Below are 24,031 nucleotides of genomic sequence, written 5' to 3' on the forward strand. Positions count from 1 at the left end.
ACGTTCTTGCCACGAACCTTTCCACCTTGTGGTTTAGCTGAGACGCGAACAGATCCACGTCCGGGGATCACCACTTCGCACACAGCATGTGGAAGACCTCCGGGTGTAGGGACCATTCCCCCTGGTCCAGGGTCTGGCGGCTCACATAGTCGGCCTGCCAATTTCCCACACCCGGAATATGAACTGCTGATATTGCCGGGACATGAGTCTCAGCCCAAGACAGAATGTCGGTCACCTCCCGGGCCGCCCGGGCACTCCTGGTGCCCCCTTGGTGGTTGATATAAGCCACCGCGGTAGCATTGTCCGTCTGTTCCCGAACAGGATGGCCCCGAAGTCGATCCGACCACTGGAAGAGACAGAGTTTTGACACAGCCGGGGACTGAAGCCACCACAGAAGATCCATTCTGGTCTGGCGACTCAACGAAACCCTCAGTTCCAAGGACTGAGGAAGCCCGTCCCACCTGGCCAAGATCTCTGCTTGGAGAGACCGAGTGTGAAACTGAGCAAATGGGATCGCCTCGAAGGCTAATACCATCAACCCCAGGCACTGCATACAGGTCCTGAGCGACAAGGATTGGGAGTCCCTGAGGGACCTGAACTCGTTTTGAAGGGTCCGGAGCTTTTCCTCCGGTAGAAAAACCTTTGCTTGAGCAGAGTCCAGAACCATTCCCAGATAGGGAAGACGAACCGAAGGAGACAAAGTCGACTTCTGAACGTTGATGGTCCAACCGAACTCCTGTAGCGTCTGTACCGTAGTCGACAGATCGCACGTCAGGCTCTGACTGGCACTCGATCTTAACAGAAGATTGTCTAGATATCCCAAGACCGCAATGCCCTGTGCCCTCAACAGGCCCAGAACAGGCGCCAGCACTTTGGTAACTCAGGGAGGCCACCACTGAGCGGAGGGATTCCATGCGGTACTTCCGAACGCGCACGAAGCGGTTCAGAGCTTCCAGGTCCAGGATAGGATGCACCTTGCCCTCCTTTCTGGGCACAGTGAACAGATTGGAGTAAAAACCTTTCCCGATGAGGCACCGGGACAATTACCCCCTGGACCAAGAGGTCCATGCAAGTCCTGAAAATGCCCTGGGGTCAAATGAAGATTTGAGGGAAAGAATCTGTCCGCCGGCCGTGAAAGGAATTCGATCTTGTATCCTGATCGAATGATTTCCTGAACCCACCTGTCCGGAAACTGCGCAAACGTCCCCCCACCCCTGAAATGGGTGAGGGCGCCCCTTCAGGCAGAGGCGGGCTGAGCCTCCGTGTTGGCATGGCCAGACTTTTGCTTACCCGCCCAGGGCTTCTTCTGGCCGCCTAGGCCCTTGAAAGGTTTGCCCTTGAATTGTGACTTAAAGGCACGAAAGGACCCCTGAGTGGGTCTAAAGACGGGACCCCGCTTACCGCGAAAGGACTTATTCTTCGGATTCTGGGGCAGCAGAGTGCTCTTGCCCCCAGTGACTCCTTTCACCAAAGTATCCAAGGCCTCGCCAAAAAGGCGAGACCCAGCATAGGGAAAATCAGCCACCGTTTTCTGTGATGTCTGGTCAGCCGACCAGCTCTTCAGCCAGATCAGTCGACGGTTAAGCACCGCGACACTAGACAGGCGTGCAGCCAAAGGGGCCTCATTTAAGGCCGCATCGCACAAAAACATGTCCCCCTGATGAATTTGATCCACCATTTCCAGCGTAGCAGGTGGGGCAGAATCAGACACTAGTGTGCGTCTAAGCACCTTAGTCCAGTCCGCCACCGCCTGAGCCACCATGACCAAAGCGAAAATAGGTTTGAGCATTGAACCCACCACCGTATAGGCATGGCGGGCAAGAGACTCCAACCTCCTGTCCGTAGGATCCCAGAACACCGGGGTATCCTCAGCGGGAACCAGAGTAGCCTTGTTCAACACGGCCACAGCGTGATCCACCTTGGGAGCCACGCACCAGGGCGCATCCATAGAAGGCGCAAAGGGGTACAGCAGTTTAAACCGACTAGGCATGGTGAAGGGGCGTTTCAAACTGCGCCATTGTTCATTCACTGTGTGATGAAACTCATCGGGGCAGGGAAAAACCTGCGCCGACTTGCGGGTCCTATGTGTACCAACGGCCGGAGGAGTGGGCTCATACTCCAAATGTAGTGTTTCTTTCACAGAAGAAATCAAATCATCCATGTGTGCGCGTTCTTAGGCAACGCCGGGGAAGATTCATCAACCCCCTCCACCTCCGCCTCCCCCTCAGACCCCAGGGGGTCCAGGGACGAGCGAGACCCTGAAAAGGGCACGCCAGCTACAGCAGCCACATCACCATCTGAATCAGAGGAGAAAGATTATCTGGGCCTTTTCCTAGCAGCACGTTCAGCCATCAGCACCTCCATTTCTGACACCAAAGACGCCACCACAGCGGCCAAATTTGGTATAACGGGGGGTTCAGCAGAACTGGGGTCCCCCACCAAGGCTGGGGGGAATTTGCTGTCCTGAGAATCCATTGCTAAAAAACAATAGTGAATGTACTGGCCCTTTAAAAGCGCTGCGGATAGCGCAGCCCACCGCTATAAACACAGTGGACACAGACCCCCCAAAAGGGGACAAAACTGAGCCAGGAAGGATAGAACAGAGAGATATGGAAGAGACAGTCTGCAGAGCCCCAAAAAAAACGCAGGACACTGGAGCACAGCACCGCAGATGTGTTCAGTGAGGTAGCCACCTCACAGGCTGCATCCCTGCTGCGAGCAGGGATGGGTCATTCATATCGCCAGGCGAACCATAGCCGAACGCTCGATGGCGGGCTGGGGATCCATCTGACCCTCTGCCCTGGAGAGTCAGGGCGGCCAGTCCGATTCCCAGCTCTGCATGATCCAAACTTCATCCGAAGATCCGACTAAACTAAAGCTGACAAAATAAACAGCTAGTAAAGCAAAGAAAAAACTGACAGTTTGCAAAAAAAAAAATCAAAGAAAAGATTAGAAAGGCTGAGACTGAAGCCCCAGCACAGGGAAGCCTGACTACTCCTGACGCTAGGCAGAGACAAACTGAGTTGGGAGGGATCACTGCAGGGGGGTATTGACCAGTGGGACAGCCCCCATGGGTGTGTCTATGCTAAATGCTTTTGTTCTTTTGACTAAGTCTTATGCCTAGCTACTCCTGCGGAGCGGAAGTCAATACCCAATAGTGATGACTTATGAGGGGCGGCGACTGTCGGAGGACGTAAGAGAAATCTAATATTTTCATCATTTTAGGCCAATTTGTATTCTGCTACATATTGTTTGTAAAAAAATCCAATAAGCGTATTTTAAATGGATTGTGCAAAAGTTATCGCGTCTACAAACTAGAGGAAAGATGTAATTTTTATTTTTTTTACTAGTAATGGCGGCGATCAGCGATTGTTAACTGACATTTTTTACACTTTTGGGGGGACCAGTGACATTACTACAGTAATCAGTGCTAAAAATATACAAAATAGGAATAGTGCAGCGCTCATAAGTAACAATAAATCACGTAAGTGACTAAAATTAAGCCGAAAATCTAACATATTTTCTCACCTTAGGGCTGAGAAAAACAAGCCCAACTCTCCTTATAAGACCAGGGACAAAAGGCACCGCTCCATACGGGAGACTCACTTAGGTTCCTGTTCTCCTTAGGGCTAGGCAAGACCAACACTCCTCATATATACCAAAGGAAATCAAGAGAGTACCACTGTTCCTCTAATGAAGATATCCGGTAATCCTCCCATCTCATATGTCATGGAAGAGACAAAGGGAGCAAACCATAGTGTAATACTGATATAGATTTTATTGAAAACATAAGATAAAAATTGGCCTCTTACTATGCAATAGAGCCAGCACTCGTGTGGATCAGAGCAGCGGTACACAGCAGAGAGCAGCGGTACATGCAGTGGCGTCCTTCTCGGATCTCGCCGTGTTCCAAAGTGACAGTGGGTGACGTCAGATGCTCCTCCTCCCCCCCCGCACGCGTATCGTCTCCTGGACGGAGACTTCTTCAGCGGCGTACGCTGCTGGATTTTCGTTATCATTTACTGTGCGCTGATATATTTCGTGTTTTATTTTAGTGCTAAAAATATGCACTGTTACTGTAATAATGACACAAATGAGAGTCCAAAGGGGGTTTCTTGAGGGAGGAATCTTCCTTAATAGCGGGAATTAGGCATGACACTGGCAATCTGGACTCCGACAATGGTGACAAGCAATACATTTCTCTAGCTCTGAGCCTGACCCCACTGGATGCGGACCCATGCTTCTTTTATAACTCACAGAATCAGTGGGTTGGACCCAGCAAAGCCCGCCAAAATGAAAACCCGGAACATAATTAACCATACCCTTCTCAACCGAGGCAGCGTTACCCTCTACCTGCCTAATACCCCACATCACATCACTGCAGTAGAGGTATTTGTAAACTTTAGCTTGGCTTTAATTCAATACACTTGAACTATCATGCCAGGGAGTCATATTCCTTATGGCCCCATTCATGGCCTCGTGTGGCTTGTCATGGACCCCAAAGTCGCATGACAAGTTGCACCCCATGTTTCCCAATGATTCCGTTCATATCACAGTGATTTTAAAGTAGTTTCTGCACTACTTTGGTGCGACTTTCATACGACTTGAGGGCCATACACTTCAATGTAAACCCTCAAAAGTGGCACCTGCATGATATACGTGCAACCTGCATGCTACTTGTGAGCAAAAATAATCACATTGGTCAAAGCCAGAGTTGCAAGAAAGTCGCACTCATCCAAAATCGCATCAAGTCACAATGGAAAGTTGCAATGGAAATCACACGATTTTTAAGTGTGAATGGACTCTTAAGCTGAGCTTTGGAATAAGCAAATGTTGTCTAAATGCAAGAGTCATGTGTATTCTTCCTTGAATACTGGTGTCATTTGTATATTTCTTTCAGTTCTGTGCAGTATTCCAGTGTGAAACTTTGCCTCTGTGTAGAAGCTTGCTGTAATAAAAACCAGCCACTCCTCTCTATGTGCAGGGTGACTGGTCTGATATCCTCTTCCTCCTGTAGTTTTCTGCAGGAAACTTGTAGTTGGTGGTCCCTCCAACAGCTCCACTCTCTGTACAAGTTATGGACAGCACAGTGATGATGTCACTGCTACTTTTACAAGGCAATAACTGGGTTTGCAAAGGCATTTGGTGAACACAAAGCAGATTTATATTCTTTGTAGCTTTTGAGAATTATATATATATATATATATATATTTTTTTTTTTTTTTGGAAATTCTTTTTAGTATTATTTTTCAAAATGAAAACAATACAAGACAGAGCCTCTGGGCATACCCCGACTCGAAAAGACAGAAAACAAAAACAAAACAAACCAACAAAAAAAAAAGGGAACAGTATTAACCAAACATAAACTCAAAACTCCCCAAGCTTGCTGCGGTAAGGAGAAGGGCAGTGCTCCATAAGGTGCGTATATACTGTTGCAGAGTGCGATCACTGGGTGCAGCGGAGTCCATTCAGATCAGACATTGTGGAGTAAACAGGAACTGGCTTCTTTATTGGAACATAACCACAGATATCAAAGAATATCACCTTCTCATGGTGAGAAGGACACAGACAGGAAGAGATAACCAACAAGTACAGTACAGGAAATCCAACACATCATAGAAAATGCATAGCATATCACTGAGCATTAGCGACATCTAGTGTTCTATTTGTGAACTGCAGTTAATCTATAAGATAAAAGCTGTTGTATCTCCAACACCCCTTCTCAACAGCTAAGGCTTAGTCTATTAAACCCATCTTCTTTGTAAGCCTTGAGTGTCTTTCAGCGGTCAGAGGCTTTGTAAGGATATCTGCTGTCATATCCTCGGTTGGGCAATAAAGTAACTCAAGAAGACCTTGCTCTTGAAGATCCCTAAGAAAGTGGAACTTCACGTCAATGTGCTTGGTTCTTGAATTAACTCCTTCCATTTGCGCAAGTGCGAGACATCCTTGATTGTCCTCATAGATTTCTGTTGGTCCCAACTTTGGTTGACCCAAGTCTGTTAATAGCTGTCTCAGCCATATAACTTCTTGGCTTGCTTGCGCTGCAGCAATGTATTCTGCTTCAGTAGACGACAGTGAAACAGAGAGTTGCTTTTTACTAGTCCAACTGATGGCACCTCCTGACAGAAAAAATAAGTAACCACTGGTAGATTTCCTGTCGCTGGTGTCTCCTGCCCAGTCAGCATCCACATATCCTGTTAAGGTGCTTCCATCACTTGCTGGTAACTTTAGCTTGTAGTGCAAAGTCCCTTTAAGATAGCGAATGATTCGCTTTACAGCATTCCAGTCCTTTTGACTTGGCATTGAAACCTTTCTGCATAGGATTCCAACAGTTGCTGCAATGTCCGGCCTTGTAGCAGTGGTAAGATACAGCAATTTCCCTATTGCCTTCCTGTATTGAGTATTAGTAGGTAATGGGTTATCTTGGCAATTCATCTCCTTTAGGTAGTTGGTTTCCATAGGAGACGTTACTGGTTTGGCGTCTTCCATTCCAAATGTTTCAATTATTTCTTGTATTTTGTGTCTTTGGTCCAGAAGAAAGCTGCCATCTTCCTCTCTCTCAATCTGGATGCCGAGGTAATTCTTTATGTTGCCAAGATCTTTGGTGTTGAAGTTCTGATTTAATTTTTCTACAATTTCTGCTTCATCCCCTTCTTGCTCAAAGCAAATCAGGATATCATCCACATAAATAAGCATATAGACCCATCTGTCTGCCAAATTCTTTGTGTATAAGCAGGGGTCTGCTTTACTCCTCAGAAAGTTTTGATGTGTAAGCACTTAATTTATTTTTATATTCCACGCTCTGGCTGCTTGCTTTAGACCATATATACTCCTGCGAAGTTTGCAAACAAGGTCTGGCCTTTGTTCATCTTTGAACCCTGGTGGCTGTTCCATGTAAATTTCTTCTGTTAGCTCGCCATGTAGAAACGCGGTTTTCACATCAAAATGTTTCACTTGCATTTTTCTTGTGACGGCTATTGTCAGTAAAGTCCGTATTGTAGTGTGCTTGACTACTGGTGCAAATGTCTCGTCATAGTCCTCTCCATATTTTGAGAATAGCCCTTGGCTACTAGTCTTGCTTTGTATCGCTCAATTGTGCCATCTGCATTGTATTTCACTTTGAAAGTCCATTTACAGCCTATGGCTTTCCTTTCGGGTGGTAGTACTGTAAGTGTCCATGTTTTAGTGTCATGCATGGATTTTATCTCTTCATCAGCAGCCTTTATCCATTTACTTGCTTCTTGTTCTGAAAGCTGAGATATGTCTTCCCAGGTTGCAGGTTCATTGATACTGTCTGGCAGTACTTGCTTTGTATGAGAGATGTACAGGTGGTTTACCTCTGTTTTCTCTTGTTGAACGTCTCGGTTTTGTGTCTGAGTCTTCTTGTGTCTGCTCTTCAATACTGGTAGAGTCTGCACTCACTTCAACTGTTTGTTCAGAAGTTACAGAGATGGGCTGGTCAATGTCAGTTTTCCCTTCTATTCTTTCTTCTACTGTTGTCATTACATTGTCTCTTAAATCTTCAACAAAAGTTATGCTGTTGCTAATGGTAACCTTGTCTGTTTTGGGATTAAGGATTCTGTAACCTTTGACATTGTCACTGTATCCAACGAAGATACCTTCAAATGCTCTGTTTTGGAGTTTGGTGCGTTTTTCTTCAGGTATGTAGATAAATGCTTTGCATCCAAAAACTCTTAGGTGTTTTACATTTGGCTTCTCATTGTGCCAAAGTTCATATGGAGTTTTCTCTATTGTTCTGGAAAGAAGTCTGTTCTGCAAATATGTAGCTGTCATAGCTGCTTCACCCCAGTATTTTTGTGGTAGTCCAGAGTCTGTCAGCATACATCTGATCATTTCAGTCAGAGTTCTGTTCTTTCTTTCAGCTACTCCATTTTGTTCTGGTGTATATGGGTCTTTTGATGTTCTATTCCATTCTGTTTTAAGTATTCGTGTATCTTATATCCTGTGAATTTGCCTCCATTGTCACTCCGGAGTATGAGAGTCTTCCTCTGAAACTTGTTACTGGTCATTATTATATAGTCTTGTAATTTGTCAAAAACGTCACTCTTGTGTTGCATTAGGTAGGTGACTGTGTATCTTGAATAGTCGTCTATGAAAGTCACTATGTACCTTTTGCCTCCAGGTGTAGGTGGGTTTAGGGGACCACACACGTCACTGTGAACTAAGTCAAGTGGTCTTGAAGCTCTCTTCTGACTGACTTTGGGAAGTGTTGCTCTTGTAGCTTTGGATTTAATGCAACATTCACACTTAACAGTAACTGGACAAGGGGATATTGTTAGATCCCTTCTCAGATTCCTCCTCTGTAGTTCCTGTATGCATTCTGGGTGTCTGTGACCTAGACGTCTGTGCCATATATGTATACAGTCATTGTGCTTGTGTGTGCATAGTCTCACCTTTTCCTTCACTGTGTCGAGGTGATATAGATGATCATCCAGCTTGGCACTTGCTACTGTCTGGTTGCCGTTTAGGATTGAACACTTGTCACCTTTGAATTTTACAACCATCGTATGTTAAGATACACTATATTCAAGTTGAACATTCACAGGGTCACTTTTTCTTTCAGCAGTGGTGCTATCTGTTTCCAACCAAATATCCCACACTTTATTGAAATTAAAGGGGGCATCCTCTATTGTAGTATGTTTCTTTATATAACGGAATGACAGAGTTAACCAATGACTTCCATACATAATATATTCCACATATTATAAATAAGGATTACATGTCCTCTTTATGGAGAGATCTGGGGTCAAAAACACCCCAAATTTCTCCTTTACCTTTAAAAGCAAAAGCTAAAAAGAAAAAATGTTTTAGATCTTTGCTTTAGAAAAAAAAAAATGCTTACTTCCACCCTGGATCGGACATGACGTCATCCAGTCCTCCAAGGCCATAGAGGCGATCAAAGTCGATGTAGTCTTTTATCGCCTCTGTGACCAGCCGGCAGATCGTTTTCTTTGGCGAGCCAATGGAAATGGTAAGCCCGAGAAACACCGGCGACTCCAATCCCCCCCACCACTTCGGAAAGCGTTCCAGGGACTCATGAACCACTCAGAACGTTTTCACGAGAAAGCAAGCCACTGGCTGAGAAAAACAATACAGGGGTTATGACTGATAGCTTCAGCAATAAGTCTGGTAAACCACTTCCAAACCACAAGGTATATATACGTATTGTGATCGGAAAGTGGTGATAGCTGTATATCTGGCAACTGGAGAGGCAGCAGCATCAATAGCTTACACTCCTCAGGTACTTTATAGTTTCATGACATTTTTGGGTCAACTGTCCACCGTAAATGCCATTCCCTCCTTTGAGGAGGAAAGTTGCTTGACATGTTTTGACAATGTGTATATTGAATGTTGTTCCTCCGTCTGAGCTTTTTGTCCTTGTATCTAGGCACTGTTGTGATTCGTCAAACCAGAGGTCCCTGAGCACACTGCATTTCACCCCTCCAAGCACTATGCCATTGATAAATAATTGGCTTCGATCTTTGACAACAATAGTGGCCAATTCTTGTGACCTGATACAGGCGAAGCCCCCTCCCGGGTAGGTGGCCCACACGCCGTGCGCAGGAGCCAAGGCGTAGATGGCGCAGTCCGTGCACGCGGTGACGTCCACCAGGGTGTTGACGTAGTCTATCCCAGACATGGCGGGCGGCGACGGCGGGTGTTCTTCGGGCGGGTGTGAGAGGAGAAGGGAGAGACGCCTCATGCTCTTGGAGGGGTGGGTGTGCCAATTTTCCTACTCTTGACGTTCACAGTGATAACACATTATTTGTTTGTTGTATTTGTGGTAGCGCCAAGAACAGTAATGTATTTATTAAAAAAGGCCTGGATTCTTTCCTAGGTGTACATAATATAAGTGGGTACTAAAATTGTTTTAGGTAAAGTTGATCCAGGGAATATCTGATTGCCTCTCGGGGGATCAGGAAGGAATTTTTTTTCCCCTGCTGTAGCAACTTGGGTTCCTCTGGATCAACTGCGGGTATGGGGTTGTGTATATTGGGATTGTATTGTTGGGTTTTTTTAATACTGTTTTTTTTTTTTTTGGTTGAACCAGATGGACTTTTTTAAACCTGACTAACTATGTAACTATGTATTTTTATTCCACCTAAAAACACACTGACACTGAAACCAAATTTTAAAAAAAGCCATTTACTTTTACCTAAAATACACTAACCTGTGCCTGAGTCCCCCGAACTAGGTCCCTCAATGACACCATGTCTGCTTGTTGGGACTGCTAGTTCAATGCTGCACATTAACCCTTCCCAGCCAGTCTCCTTCACTCCCCTCAATCCAATTTCAGTAGTCTTTTGGATTCTGAGAGAACCTCTCCGCTGGCCAACCAATGAGAACTGTTCACATCATGCAGGCAGTGACATAGACACCTGGAAGAGGGACCCTAGCAGGAACCCTAACAGAGAAGAGCACTGGATGATCATGTGACCTCATCTTAAGGTAGGTAAAAACAGAAAGATTCTTTACTTAACCACTTCCGCACTGCTCACTGTGCTGCTACTGTGGCACAGTGGCTTGTTATCGTCTGGCGACGTAGGTCTACGTCACCAGACATTCCCCTCTCTCGCCGGCGCGTGCGCTGTATTCAGTTACAGCGGGAGTCGGGCCAGGGGAGGAGCGGCGGTAATCACCAATGCTCTTGCCCGATCGTCGGGGATCTAGTGTGGAAATCCGCCCGCTTGTGTAAACAAAGCAGGCGGATCTCCTGAGTGACAGGTAGGGTCAGATTGCAGGGTTCAGCATAGTTGAACCTGCGATCTGTCCCTGTGTCACTCAGTCACCTCCCCCCACACACGTCAGTAAGCACCAGGCATACATTAACCCCTCCCTCTCCAATAAAAATGAACCCCTTCCCTGCCAGTGTAATTTTTACAGTAACAGTGCATATGTATAGCACTGATTACTGTAGTAATGTCACTGGTACCCCCAAAAGTGTCAAAAATGTCAGTCAAGGGTCCGATCTGTCCGCCGCAATGTCGCAGTCCTGCAAAAAAAAAAATCGCAGATCGCCGCCATTACTCGTTAAAAAAAAAAAACACCAAAAATGACAGAAATCTTTCCCTTAGTTAGTAAACGCAATAACTTTTGCGCAAACCAATCAAAATACGCTTATTGCGATTTTTTTTACCAAACATATGTAGCAGAAAACAAATTGGCCTAAAATTTTAAAAAATTTTGATTTTTACATTTGGGGGGGGGGGGGGGGATTTCGTATAAAAAATTTGAAAAATATTGTTATTTTTTCAAAATCGTCGCACTTTTTTGTTTATAGCGCAAAAAGTAAAAATCGCACAGGTGATCAAATATCACCAAAAGAAAGCTCTGTTTGTGGGAAAAAAAAGGACGTAAATTTCGTTTGGGTACGGCGTTACACGACCGCGCAATTGTCAGTTAAAGTCGCACAGTGCTGAATCGCAAAAAGTGGCCCAGACGTAACACAGCAAAATCCTCCGGTGGTAAAGTGGTTAAAAAAAAAAAAAAAAAGATTCCATCTGGATGCAGTGTTACATGACAGAGTAATTGTCATTCAAATTGTGAGTCTGTTGTGCTCCTCTCTGAAAGTAGTTTCACTTTTTCCCCATGGGCCTGACTTCCTAGTCAAGAGCTGCGATCTGCCATGATCAGTGAGCTCCTCCATGGGCACTGTCCTGGCATTTGCTGGGGATTATCACACACTTCGATTACTCCATCCCAATGTACAGAGAGAAGTATGAAGTTGTCATAATAAATGTCTGATCCAACAATGGACGGGAAGCGGCCCCCTCTCTCCTCTCCTCCGTGGCAGCTTCTCCGGACGCTGACAGTTGAACGCTTCAGGCAGACACGCCCACCTCCCCACGGCTTGACAGTTCCAGCTGCCAATCACCCGTCACCCCGCCCATCTCTCAGCGCCGCGTCAGTCAGAGCGTCTGTCAATCAGCGCCGTTGGTCCCGCCCCTCGCTGTGCCTGTATGTGTGTGAGTGAGTAGTAAGTGACGAGCGATGACGTCAGACGCAGATGGAAAAAGGGAACCGTCAGAATGGCTGCCCAGTGCCGGAGCCCTCGGTGCACGGCGGAGAGGAAGGGATTCCGGCGGGAACTCGACTCGTGGCGGCACCGGCTCATCCACTGTGTAGGTGAGGGACCCGTCCGTGTGCCGTGAGGGGAGTCAGAGGGGGGAGGGGCGCCTGACAGCAACAACAGGGAAGCAAAACAAACCCGCGGAGCTCTCTGTATCCGGGATATGTCACTGGACGGGGGACCGCTGTCACCGCGGAGCCTCCATCTTCACTCACAACTCATTGTCCTCCACTGGGGAACCCCACACTCCGATATTACACCGGGGAGGTAAACTTCCGTACCTCGTGCTGAGCGACCCTCCCCCCACCGACACCTCAACTTCTACTGCAACTTCTCCGACACCAGCTCTGTACCTCATTCCTTCTGCTGTACCTCATTCCTTCTCTGTGCCTGATCCCTTTCTCCCTACCTGATCCTAACTGATCCCTTTCTCCCTACCTGATCCTAACTGATCCTTTTCTCCCTACCTGATCCTAACTGATCCCTTTTCTCCGTACCTGATCCTACCTGATCCCTTTCTCCGTACCTGATCCTAACTGATCCCTTTTCTCCGTACCTGATCCTACCTGATCCCTTTCTCCGTACCTGATCCTAACTGATCCCTTTCTCCGTACCTGATCCTAACTGATCCCTTTCTCCGTACCTGATCCTAACTGATCCCTTTCTCCGTAGCTGATCCTAACTGATCCCTTTCTCCCTAGCTGATCCTAACTGATCCCTTTCTCCCTACCTGATCCCTTTCTCCCTACCTGATCCCTTTCTCCCTACCTGATCCTAACTGATCCCTTTCTCCGTACCTGATCCTACCTGATCCCTTTTCTCCGTACCTGATCCCTTTTCTCCGTACCTGATCCTACCTGATCCCTTTCTCCGTACCTGATCCTAACTGATCCCTTTTCTCCGTACCTGATCCCTTTCTCCGTACCTGATCCTACCTGATCCCTTTCTCCGTACCCGATCCCTTTCTCCGTACCTGATCCCTTGTCTCCTTCTCCGTACCTGTTCATACCTGATCCCTTATTCTGTGATTGATCCGACCTCGTCCCTTTTCTCCATACCTGATCTCACCTGATTGCTTTCTCTGTACTTGATCCCTAGCTTTATACCTAAACCCTACCTCTGTACCTTAGTTCTCCTGATCTCTTCCTCTGTACCTGATCCCTGCCTGTATACTTCCATTTTCTTCATACCTGATCCCTTCTTCCTGAGCCCTACTACCTAACCTGATCCCTCTCTCTGTACCTTCCTACCTGATCCCTCTCTCTGTACCTTCCTACCTGATCCCTGTCTCTGTACCTTCACTCCCTTCTCTCTGCCAGCATACCTTATCCCTGTCCCTCTATACTTTCACTCCCTTCATTCCCGATCCCTGACACCCTACATGATCCCTTCTTCCATACCTGATCCCTGCCTCTCCTCCTCCCATGCCATCATTATGTCAGCACTCCCCAGCACTGGACCTGGGCTCTCTTTTTGTTTAGGATGAGATGTGATCTGGCTTTGTTTATGGGTGCTCATTGCTGCTTTCTAGGTGTGTGCACTCTCCTCAGTGTGTTTATTGTATTGGGGGGGGGGGGGCAGCACACTTAAAGGGCTCCTTCACACAGAATACGGAGCCATTCTTTTCAAACACAGCAAAGTGGCCGGATTAGTCTTGTTTTTGGTAAGACCTGTTCAGATACATGGGGGGAGGGGAATGCATGTTGTGTCAACTGCCATTTAAAGTCAGTTAAAACAGCAAACCAACAACATGACAGTGAACAGCGAATTTGAACCTTCTGAAGGCAAAAAACACACCAGGCATGTAACTTTTCTGAGTCTTCTCCATTGTACTTTGAGGACGTATTTCCTGCTACTTTGTCTAGGGGATTGCACGGAGTAGCTCCAGTAAGTTGTGTAGCTACATGGGAGATAGATATATATCTATCTCCCCTATGTGTATATCAGTTCTATAACCCACATACAGCTCTGATCATTGTAGGTGTTGTGTATTCAGGTAGCTCATTCCTAATCTTTGTAGAAGTTTATAGAATATAATTGTAGGTGACATATGGTTTATGTTCATTAAATGTGACTGCTTAGTATCTGACGTCAGTGCTTATGAAGTACTTTTTAAGGCAGTTCTATCAGCATCCAGAATCTGCAGTTAGACATTCAATGATCTGACATACCGCACACACAGAGGCAGTGTATGGTACCATTGGATACAGGCTGCGATCTGTTAAAGATCGGCGTCAATCCCCTGTGCTAAACTACATCCACAGTTCTCATCATTCCAGGCGTTTTATGAAATATGTTGCAATTTGAGTGACCCTAATCGATAGCCTGTAGATCCCTGGACCAATAGAATAATTCTATTTGATGCTACGCGCAGTTTTAGCAGAATTCTTGGTCCCCAATAGATGCATCTGTGTCCATCTGCTAAGAATAATCCCCCTGGTGTGCCTGGGCTGCATTCATTTGTACAGTGCAGGATTAGGAAGATCTACGTAAATGAGCCTAAATACACGTCCTGCTAACCTCTCTCGTGACTTGTGTTTTTTTTGTCTTATCCCTGTCTGTCAGATGTGACCTGTGCCCCGGATCTTCAAATATCCCTGACCCCACCCAATCTAATGTCAGGGAGGTGTCTGAATATGCTCTAGTGTTGATTTTGAAATGTGCTCAGCCAGGGCCGCTGGGTAGATGTATCCTGTTTAACTGTTTGGTGACAGTGACATCTGAGCTCGGCGTGTGCTTCTATTTACATGGAGTGCTCTAAGTTATCGGCTCCAGTTTTTCTTACTATTTTTATTAGGAAGGAAGGAAAGAGAGATGGGGGATGTTCAGGAGTGGAATGAATCGGCTGGGGATCATTGCATCATATAGAGTTAACTGGTTCAGTTGGCAGTTACCTAGCTTAAAGGGAGATGCACTTTAAGGATATGGAGGACACACCTCCTGCTAAGCCTGTATGTACTGCAGCTCTGGTTATAGAAGGAAAATCTCCATTGCATCTGCAGTAGGAGGGGGGGATAGGTCAGGGACCCCCTCTGGCAGCTGAACTATGATTAACCCCTTGTTGGGCTGCTTTCACCAGGCTCACCTAAGACGCAGTGCTTTACATCCATAGACCAGTGAAGGTAGGCGCATCAGTCACATGTAGTCGGATATAAACAAGGCTACTCTTTGGTCATTGTCCACTATGCAATTGGGATCCCTATTGCTTCCTCAAACCTTTTATTTTATATTAATGTTAGAGATATTGAGAAGCATGCTTGTTGTCTGTACGCATGGTGTGTAGTTTTTCTTTCCTCTTTAAATGATGTGCCTTGGGACTGCATTGTCGAGCAATCCCTTGCCAGCAGCGTGGCTTAATTCTAATTAAACATTTTTTTTTTTTTTTTTTTGGGTGGGGGAAGGGGTCCCATTGTTCCGTCTTCTTTACATGAAAGCTAACGACAGATAATATTATGGACATAAGGTGGATGAACAGGGAAGGGGGTAGTTGAGCTTATTTTATTTGATTATTGCCTTTTATAGAACTGTTAAAAGTGGTGATCGATCTTTTTCTATTTTTTTTCTTCCGTGTTTGTTTTACTTTCACCCCTTTTGGAGATGTTTTGTTTATTTTAGCTTATAAACACAGCAAAGACTTGGTATGTAGTCATCACCTTAGTAATGCTGTGTTTGGAAATAAAACCCAATGTATTTTCCTCTGTTTGCAAATATGTTTTATGTCAGGCTGTTACATTAGGAGATGACCAATGCGCTTTCCTTAGGGAACACAATGCAAAGCACCCCATTGTAAGGGGAAAAAAACTATTTGCATGAAGATTTTATCATTGCAACATTTTCCTGGGCTTGCCTGCGTCCGCCTGTTTGTTGTATAGTAAAATATATTTTTGCACCTATATGATGTGACACTTGCTAATTTGCTTTAAGTAAAAGAGCAAAGTGCAGAATCCTTCAGTAACCAATCAGATGTCGTCTTTCATAAGTTTAGAGCAGTAAAAAAAAAAAAAAATGTTGCTTGGATTTTATGAGCTACCGTACTACTTTGCATTGGCTTAAAAATGTATCCTCAAACAATGTGTGTGTATAATATATATTTACATATACATTTATTATTGTATCTAATATGACAGGTATTATTATTATTATTATTATTATTATTATTATTATTATTCAAGATTTAAAAAGCGCCAATGGTTTGCTTAGTGCTTTAAAATATAAAGGGAGACCATATAATACAATACAAGCGGTTAGAAGATGCGCTGCTCAAAGGAGCTTTACAATTAAACCACTTCAGCTCCGGAAGGTTTTACCCCCTTCATGACCAGGCCAATTTATTTGCGATATGGCACTGCGTTACTGTGAAAATTGCGCGGGCGTGTGACGCTGTACACAAACAAACTTGATGAGCTTTCTTTTGGTGGTATTTTATCACCTCTGTGCTTTTTATTTTTTGCACTTTATACAAAAAACACAATTTAAAAAAAAAAAAAAAAAAAAAAATATATATATATATATATATATATATATATATATATATATATATATATATATATATATATATTACTTTCTGCTATAAAACATTCCCAATATGCTTTTTATTTTTTTTTACTATAAACAAAAAATCACAATTTAAAAAAAAATACTTTCTGCTATAAAACATTCCCAATAAAAAAAAATTAAAAAATCAAATTTTTTTCATCAATTTAGGCCAATATGTATTCTGCCACATGTTTTTGTTTAAAAAAAATCCTAATAAGTGTATATTGATTGGTTTGTGCAAAAGTTATAGCGACTACAAACCATGGGATAGATTTATGGACTTTTAAAAAAAAAAAAAAAAAAAAGTTATTTTTACTAGTAATGGTGGGGATTAGCGATTTTTAGTAGTGATTTTTTTTTTTTTTTTTTTTCTTGGGAAAGTACATTAATTCCAAAACTGAATGCTGAAAGCAAGCAAAGTACTTTTGAATAACATTTGTTAAAGTGGAACTTTATTCAAAAAATGATGTCCTGCTTGATCAGTGTTTCTCAACTCCGGTTCTCAGAGCACACTAACAGGCCAGGTTTTAAATATTCCCTTGGGGAGATGCAGACTAAAATACTGCAATCACTGAGCAGCAAATTATATCACCTGGGATGTATTTCAGTTTTCTTGCAAACCTGGCCTGTTAAGCCTCGTACACACGCAACGATTGTTGGCCGACCGATCGGCTGTCTTTTGTCCAGTGTTGTTGTGTTGGTTGAAATGTGCTCTAGACTGCACACAAATTTTATCGGCCAACAAAAACCAACTTCAGAAGTGATATCATGTGCTGGTTAACTTTCCGTGTGTTTTTTCTTCTCTGAGCATGCCCAGTCTTGCTCCTCTGATTTTTGTCTGCCGAAATCTGTACTGACTGACGAACAATCGGCCGTTCTGTTGACGGCTAACAGAAATTTTATAGCATGCACACCAGATTTTGTTCGGCCGAAAAGTCGCAGTCGGTTGTCGGAAGCATCATACTAACAAGCCGACAATCGACCGATCGGACGTTGGCCGAAAAATCACGGCCAACTATCGATGCGTGTGTTAAATGGGAAGGTAACATATTGGTCTGGCATAAGAGCAGCATGCCTAAGAAAATGTGACGAGAGAGACTGACTGAGTCATGGCAGGGATAGCTAGGCAAATGTAGTGACCTACAAGTCTACAAAATGTGTGGGTGGTCGCATCGATGGGAACTGGTTTAACCAGGGCTGCCAGATGCCTAGAAACTTGTCATGTGTATCCATGAGCATCACTGAGCTTTTCCTTTACTGGCGTTTTCCCCCTTTTTGCAATTGCCTGTATTTTGGTCATAAAGGTGGACTTTAACCACTTCCCGACCACCTGTCGCCTTTTTACTGCGGCAGGGTGGCTCTCCTGCGCAAACCGACGTAGGTCTACATCGGTCGCGCGCCACCACCGGCGCACTCCCACCTTCACTCAGCAGCGGGGAAGCCGATGCACGGGTCAGGTGGCTCCGATTGCTGCCCAACACCCACGATCGATCCTCACAGAGCCCATGTGATCCTTCTATAATGTCTCTATGGTCATCTCAGAAGCCACGCTCCCCCACAGTTAGAATCCCTCCCATAGGGTCACATTTAACCCCTTGATCACCTATACTGTTAACCCCTTTCCTGCCAGTGTCAATATTACAGTAACAGTGCATATTTTTAGCATTGATTACTGTAGTAATGTCACTGGTACCCTCAAAAGTATCAAAAATGTCAATTAGGGGTCCGATCTGTCCGCCGCAATGTCGCAGTCCCACAAAAAATCGCAGATCGGAGCCATTACTAGTAAGAAAAAAAACAATAAAAATGGCAAATCTTTTCCCGTAGTTAGTAGACTAATGACGATAACTTTTGCGCAAACAAATCAAAATTCGCTTATTGAAAATTTTTTTTTTTGTTACCAAAAATATGTAGCGGAGAACAAATTGGCCTAAAATGTTGTGTGTTTTTTTTTTGTTTTTTGGTCTGTGTTGCTATTGAAGAGTTCCCCTCACTTCCTGTCTGGAAAAACCTTGTCAGCTTTTCAGGAAGTGAGGAGATATCGCTCTGATATGTAAATCTATTGTTACTTGGATCTTATCTGCCTACATTGCAGATATCTTGCATTCTGGGATATTGATCTGGCCAATTAAGTAGCAGAGGGGGTTGTTAATCAGTTTAAAGAGGTTGTAAACTCGCATTTTTTTTTTTTTTTTACCCTGCAAGAGACAGACATAATGAGCTAGTATGCATACTAGCTCATTATGCAATACTTACCTTAGAACGAGCCCCCGCTGTGCCGCTCACTCACCTCTATGACGGGCGACATGTCCAGTCGCCCGTCTTCCGGGATTGCGGCATCCGGCCATCTAAATTGGCCGGAGCCGCGGTGACGTCACTCCCGCGAGCGAGAGCCGACAGTCACGGCACGGGACTCTGAAGGAACGGCACGAGCGGCCGTCCTTCAGAGCGCATGCGCCAGTGACGTCACTGGCTGCATGTAAGGTAAATATCTCCTAAACCGTACATGTTTAGGAGATATTTTACAGCACCTATAGGCAAGCCTATGATTAGGCTTACCTATAGGTACAAGTTGTAGAGGAGGGTTTACTTCCTCTTTTAGCTGCTTTTGGTGTTACTAAAATTTAACAGGTGCACTAGATGGGCAACAATGAAACTACCTCTATAACAGGAATGGTTTTACAGGTGGAAGCCACTGACATTTTGTTCCCTACTCATCTTTTCAGACTGTTTTTTTTGCTTGTTTTCCATTTTGGCTAGGGTCAGTGTCACTACTGATCACATGAGGCGATACCTCGACCATATAGAGGTTGCATAGGCAGTCCAACTCCTTCAGGATGGCACATCAATACGTTCCATTGCCAGAAGATTTGCTGAGTATCCCAACACAGTCTCAAGAGCATGGAGGAGATTCCAGGAGACCGGCAGTTACTCTAGGCAAGCTGGACATAGCCGTAGAAGGTCCTTAACCCATCAGCAGGACCAGTATCTGCTCCTTTGTGCAAAGGGGAACAGGATAAGCATTGCCAGAGCCCTACAAAATGACCTCCAGCAGGCCACTGATGTGAATGTCTCTGACCAAACAAACAGAAATAGACTTCATGAGGGTGGCCTGAGGGCCCGACATCCTCTAATGGGCCCTGCGCTCACTGCTTGGTACCGTGGAGCTTGACTTGGCATTTTCCATTGAACACCAGAATTGGCTGATCCGCCACTGGAGCCCTGTGCTTTTTCACAGAGAAGAGCAGGTTCACCCTGAGCACATGTGACCGACGTGAAAGGGTCTGGAGAAGCCCTGGAGATCATTATGCTCCCTGTAATATCGTCTAGCATGAATGGTTTAGTGGTGGGTCATTGGTCTGGGGAGGCATATCCATAGAGGGATCCACAGACCTCTGCTGGCTAGACAATAGCACCCTGACTGCCATTAGGTATGGGGATGAAATCCTTGGACCCATTGTCGAACCCTAGGCTGGTGTAGTGCGTCCTGCATTCCCCCATGTGCACGACAATGCCCGGCCTCATGTGGTGAGATAATGCAGCTGGTTCCTAGAGGATGAAGGAGTTAATACCATTGAATGGCCTACGCTCACCTTACCATAATCCAATAGAACACCTATGGGACGTTATGTTTTGGTCCATCCGATGCCGCAAGTTTGAACTTCAGTCTGTTCAGATCATCAGTAAGGCCCTGGTCCAGATCTGGGAGGAAATACCCCAGGACACCATCCATCGTCTCATTAGGAGCATGTCCCAACATTGTCAGGCATGCATACAAGCAGGTGGGGGCCATACAAACTACTGAGTACCATTTTGAGTTGAGACAATGAAATTTCAGCAAAATGGACTAGCCTGCTGCATTTTTTTTTTTTTTTTTTTTTTACTTTTATGGATTCAAAGACACCTAGGAAATCAAACAATGTGGCATTCTTCCGTTCCTAACGCATTACCCAGTTCATATCAGTATAAATATTCAGCATGATATTTTTCCCCATTGAGATCTGATGTGTTTTCAAAGTGTTCCTTTAAAAAAAAAATTTTGAGGTGTGTGTGTGGCATTGTTTTAAAGCCGAGTTCCACCCAAGAGTTGAACTTCTGCTCATCTGCTTATCCCCCCCCCCCCGTGCCACATTTGGCACCTTTCAGGTTGGGAGGGGAACGGGTACCTGTTTTTGACAGGTACCCTTCCCCACTTATGGGAGAAGGCACCGTCCCTGGGAAGTTCCGTCCCCTTTTTCCTTCCCCCACCGCCGAGCCAATGCGCTGCACGCTTCATGCATGTGCAGTAGGGGTACTGGCTGTAAAGCCGAAAGGCTTCATTGCCGGTTTCCCTAAAGGCCCGTACACACGTACCGATCGTCGGCATACAAACGTCGGTGGACGAAGGATCTGCCGATTGTACGCGTGTTAGTATGGTGCCTCCGACAGATGTCTGCGCACAATCCGCGGACAAAAGTCTTTCTTGCAAACATGAAAATATTTGTATGCCGACACCAGAACGGACGATTGTTCGCCTGTCAGTACACAATTCGGCCGACAGACCGCAGATTTGCAAGACTGGGCATGCTCAGAAAATAGAAAACACAGGGAAAGTTAACCATTACATGACATCACTTCTGCAGTCGGCGGACAAAATTCTTGTGCTGTCCTTGTGCTGTCTTTGCACTTTTCAGCAGACACCGACATCCCGGGGAGAAAAGAGGAACATTTGTAAGCCGACCATCGGTACGTGTGTACGGGGCTTTAGAGTAAATGGCGGCTGCAGCACCCATCAGTGGATCTGAAAATCATCTGGGGTGCTGACATGGTGGGCTCCCTGGACAGGTAAGTGTCTATATGTAAGTGTGTATAAAGATATTATTTATAAATATTTATATATATGCTACAGTATTTGTGGCTGCTGACTCTTAATCCCCCCCCCCCATAGCTTGAACACCGCTTTAAGCGGAATAGGTGTACTGGTTGCTTGTGAGACTTGCCAGGCTCTCATCGCTGCTGTAAGGTGTTCAGTGCAGTCCATGGACAATTATAGGTTCTGGAATTTACCCTTTAAATACCCTAATCATCTTTTAGGGGATAAAATGGATCTCTCCGGGCTTTTGAGGAACTGCCCTATGTATAAGATAGGAATCCTATATGTTTAGTTTTTAAAGGGTGTAATTTTTTATTTTGTCAACATAAATTGCACAGTGTCATCTTCACATGTAATTTTTATTTTTTTAAAATCTTAATTCCCCTGTGACCTGTTGGGTCATGTAAAGTTCACTCCTAAATTATACTGTCTGGAAACACCTGATCCCACCCGGTGTGATGCTCCGCCAAGGATTAGTAATTTAGGAGTACACATTCGGCAGTAAATACGAATTCATATCCATAGAGATTTCCTAACTTGTTGCAAAACATCACGTGAGGCGGTCAGTTCTTGGCTATTCTGAGTGAAGGAATTGTTGGGCAGGTGTTGCCGCTAACTCCAGCGTCTTGCATTGCAGATCAGGAAAGTCGGAGAAGGAACAGGTAGCAGGAGAGGTGAGAATTGAAGTAGAAAATAACAATGTTTTACTCCTTGTAAACACTCGCTTTTTACGCTTCCTGGTCTGAAAAAAGGATGGAAGAGTTTAGGTCCGCTTTTAATATCCATAAAGTTTATACAACTCAAGCTGTGATGGTAATGGTCAAACTGTTCAAAATATTTATATGCATTTTATATGACTTGTCTGTTTTGTTATAAAGGAGTAAAGATTTAGATTTTTTATGTAAGTACATCTTAGCTTTCAATGTATATTATAAGATGCAAATGATTAATGCAGTCCATATGCTTAGGACTTCGGTTTCATCTATACATAGTTCACCAGCCCAACCCTAGTTTTTATTCTATAAATAGTTCCCTTGTCCAATCCCGTTCATATTAGTAATTTTTGGTGATTGAGGAACACTTTTGCTTACTGGTTTTGTAAATCTGAGCTGGCTCCTAATTGTCTCACCTACAGAAAGACTAAAGTCTAGTAAACACGCAACTATTATCGGCCGACCGATCGTCCGTCTTTTGTCCAGAGTTGTGTTTTGTTGGTTGGAATGTGCCTAGACTGCACACAAATTTTCTCGCCCAACAAAATTCTACTTCAGAAGTGATGTCATGTGTTGGTTTGCTTTCTTTGTGTTCTTTCTTCTCTGAGCATGCCCAGTCTTGCTTATAAGATTTTTCCCTGTCGAAATCTGTACTGACTGCACGAAATTCGGCCAGTTTTGACGACGGACAGAAATTTTATAGCCTGCACACCAGATTTTTTTCGGCCGAAAAGTCAGTTGGTTGTCGGAAGCATCATACTAACAAGCCGAAAATCGGCAGATCGGTCGTCGGACGAAAATTCCCTGACGATTTTTGACGTGTGTGTACGAGGCTTAAGGCAGGCCAATTTGAAATTTTCTTTCCTTCAACCACCGGTTGAATCCCTCCCACAGTACTATTGTGTTCTTCTGGCGGGGAGCCTTCCCCACCAGCTGAATACTATGATTACTGTAAGCGACTGTAACTGCTGGCAGTGATAGTACGAAAAAACCTGACAGGCTGGATGTACTGAAGTTGATTGATAGGTTGACTTCAGTGCTACCAGCCTGCCCATAGATGGATCCAAATTAATTTTGGTTCCTACTGAACCGGCCAGATTTCTATCTGTCTATGGCAGGCTTCAACTTTCCAATTGTTTCGGATAAAACATTCTTATCGGACACTTGCCTTGGCAATTTGAAACTGTGATAAATTAGGCAGATAGAAAGGAAAGTTTAAAGCCAGCAGAGTTTGCAAAACTGACTTGCCCATTCCACATGTGAGGAGCTTTACTTTTTGGGCCTCATGAACACTGGTCATTTTCTGCTCTTAGGTTTTTTTTTCTTCTCCTCTGCATGTTAGCCTATGTGTCTATGCACACATAGGCGCTTTAGAGGAGTTTAAAGGCAGACCCCCCCCCCCCCCCACTGTCCTGGAGCAGCGGTCAGGAGAAGTGGCATTTTGGCAGAAAAAAAAACTCTTCAAGCATGTAAACGTGCGTTTAGCACTTAAATTAATTAATTTCAATGGCCAGAATAAATGTATTCTGTGTTCCTGGCTAACATCATCACTTGACTGATTTTACATATTGCCTGGATTTTTGTCACAACTTGGAGCTTACACGGGGTTGAGGACACTCTCGTCACCCCAGGGCTGTCACATGGGAGGAAGTGAGGGGGGGGGGGGGAGTTGAAGGAAAGTACATGCTACTGGTAGGCCACAATTGAAATAAACATGTATAGCAGTAGTGTAGGACCCACTGACAATGGGGTACTTTGACGCAGTGGTGGGCTTAAGCACGATATGGCCATATGGTGGGACCAAATCCCCATTTTTATTTATGGATTGTCTTCATATTT

The 24,031-nt window shown here is 44.8% G+C and overlaps 1 protein-coding gene across 4 annotated transcripts in view; it reads left to right on the forward strand.

Annotated features, from left to right (window-relative positions):
* Window positions 1-12,019: 12,019 nt before the first annotated feature.
* Window positions 12,020-24,031, forward strand: part of LCORL (ligand dependent nuclear receptor corepressor like) — a gene marked incomplete at its 5' end in the record, with an annotated part of 176,915 nt that continues 164,903 nt past the window's right edge. For 2 of the 4 annotated variants that reach the window (XM_082243651.1, XM_082243653.1), the window contains one exon: window positions 12,020-12,147. In XM_082243651.1, the coding sequence (XP_082099777.1) occupies window positions 12,051-12,147 (97 nt within the window). The remainder of the gene's footprint in view (window positions 12,148-24,031) is intronic. The other 2 variants (XM_082243650.1, XM_082243652.1) reach the window with 1 other exon arrangement.

The sequence above is a fragment of the Pelophylax lessonae genome (assembly GCF_965119305.1).
Source record: "Pelophylax lessonae genome assembly, chromosome: 1".
NCBI classification, from domain to species: Eukaryota; Metazoa; Chordata; class Amphibia; order Anura; family Ranidae; genus Pelophylax; species Pelophylax lessonae.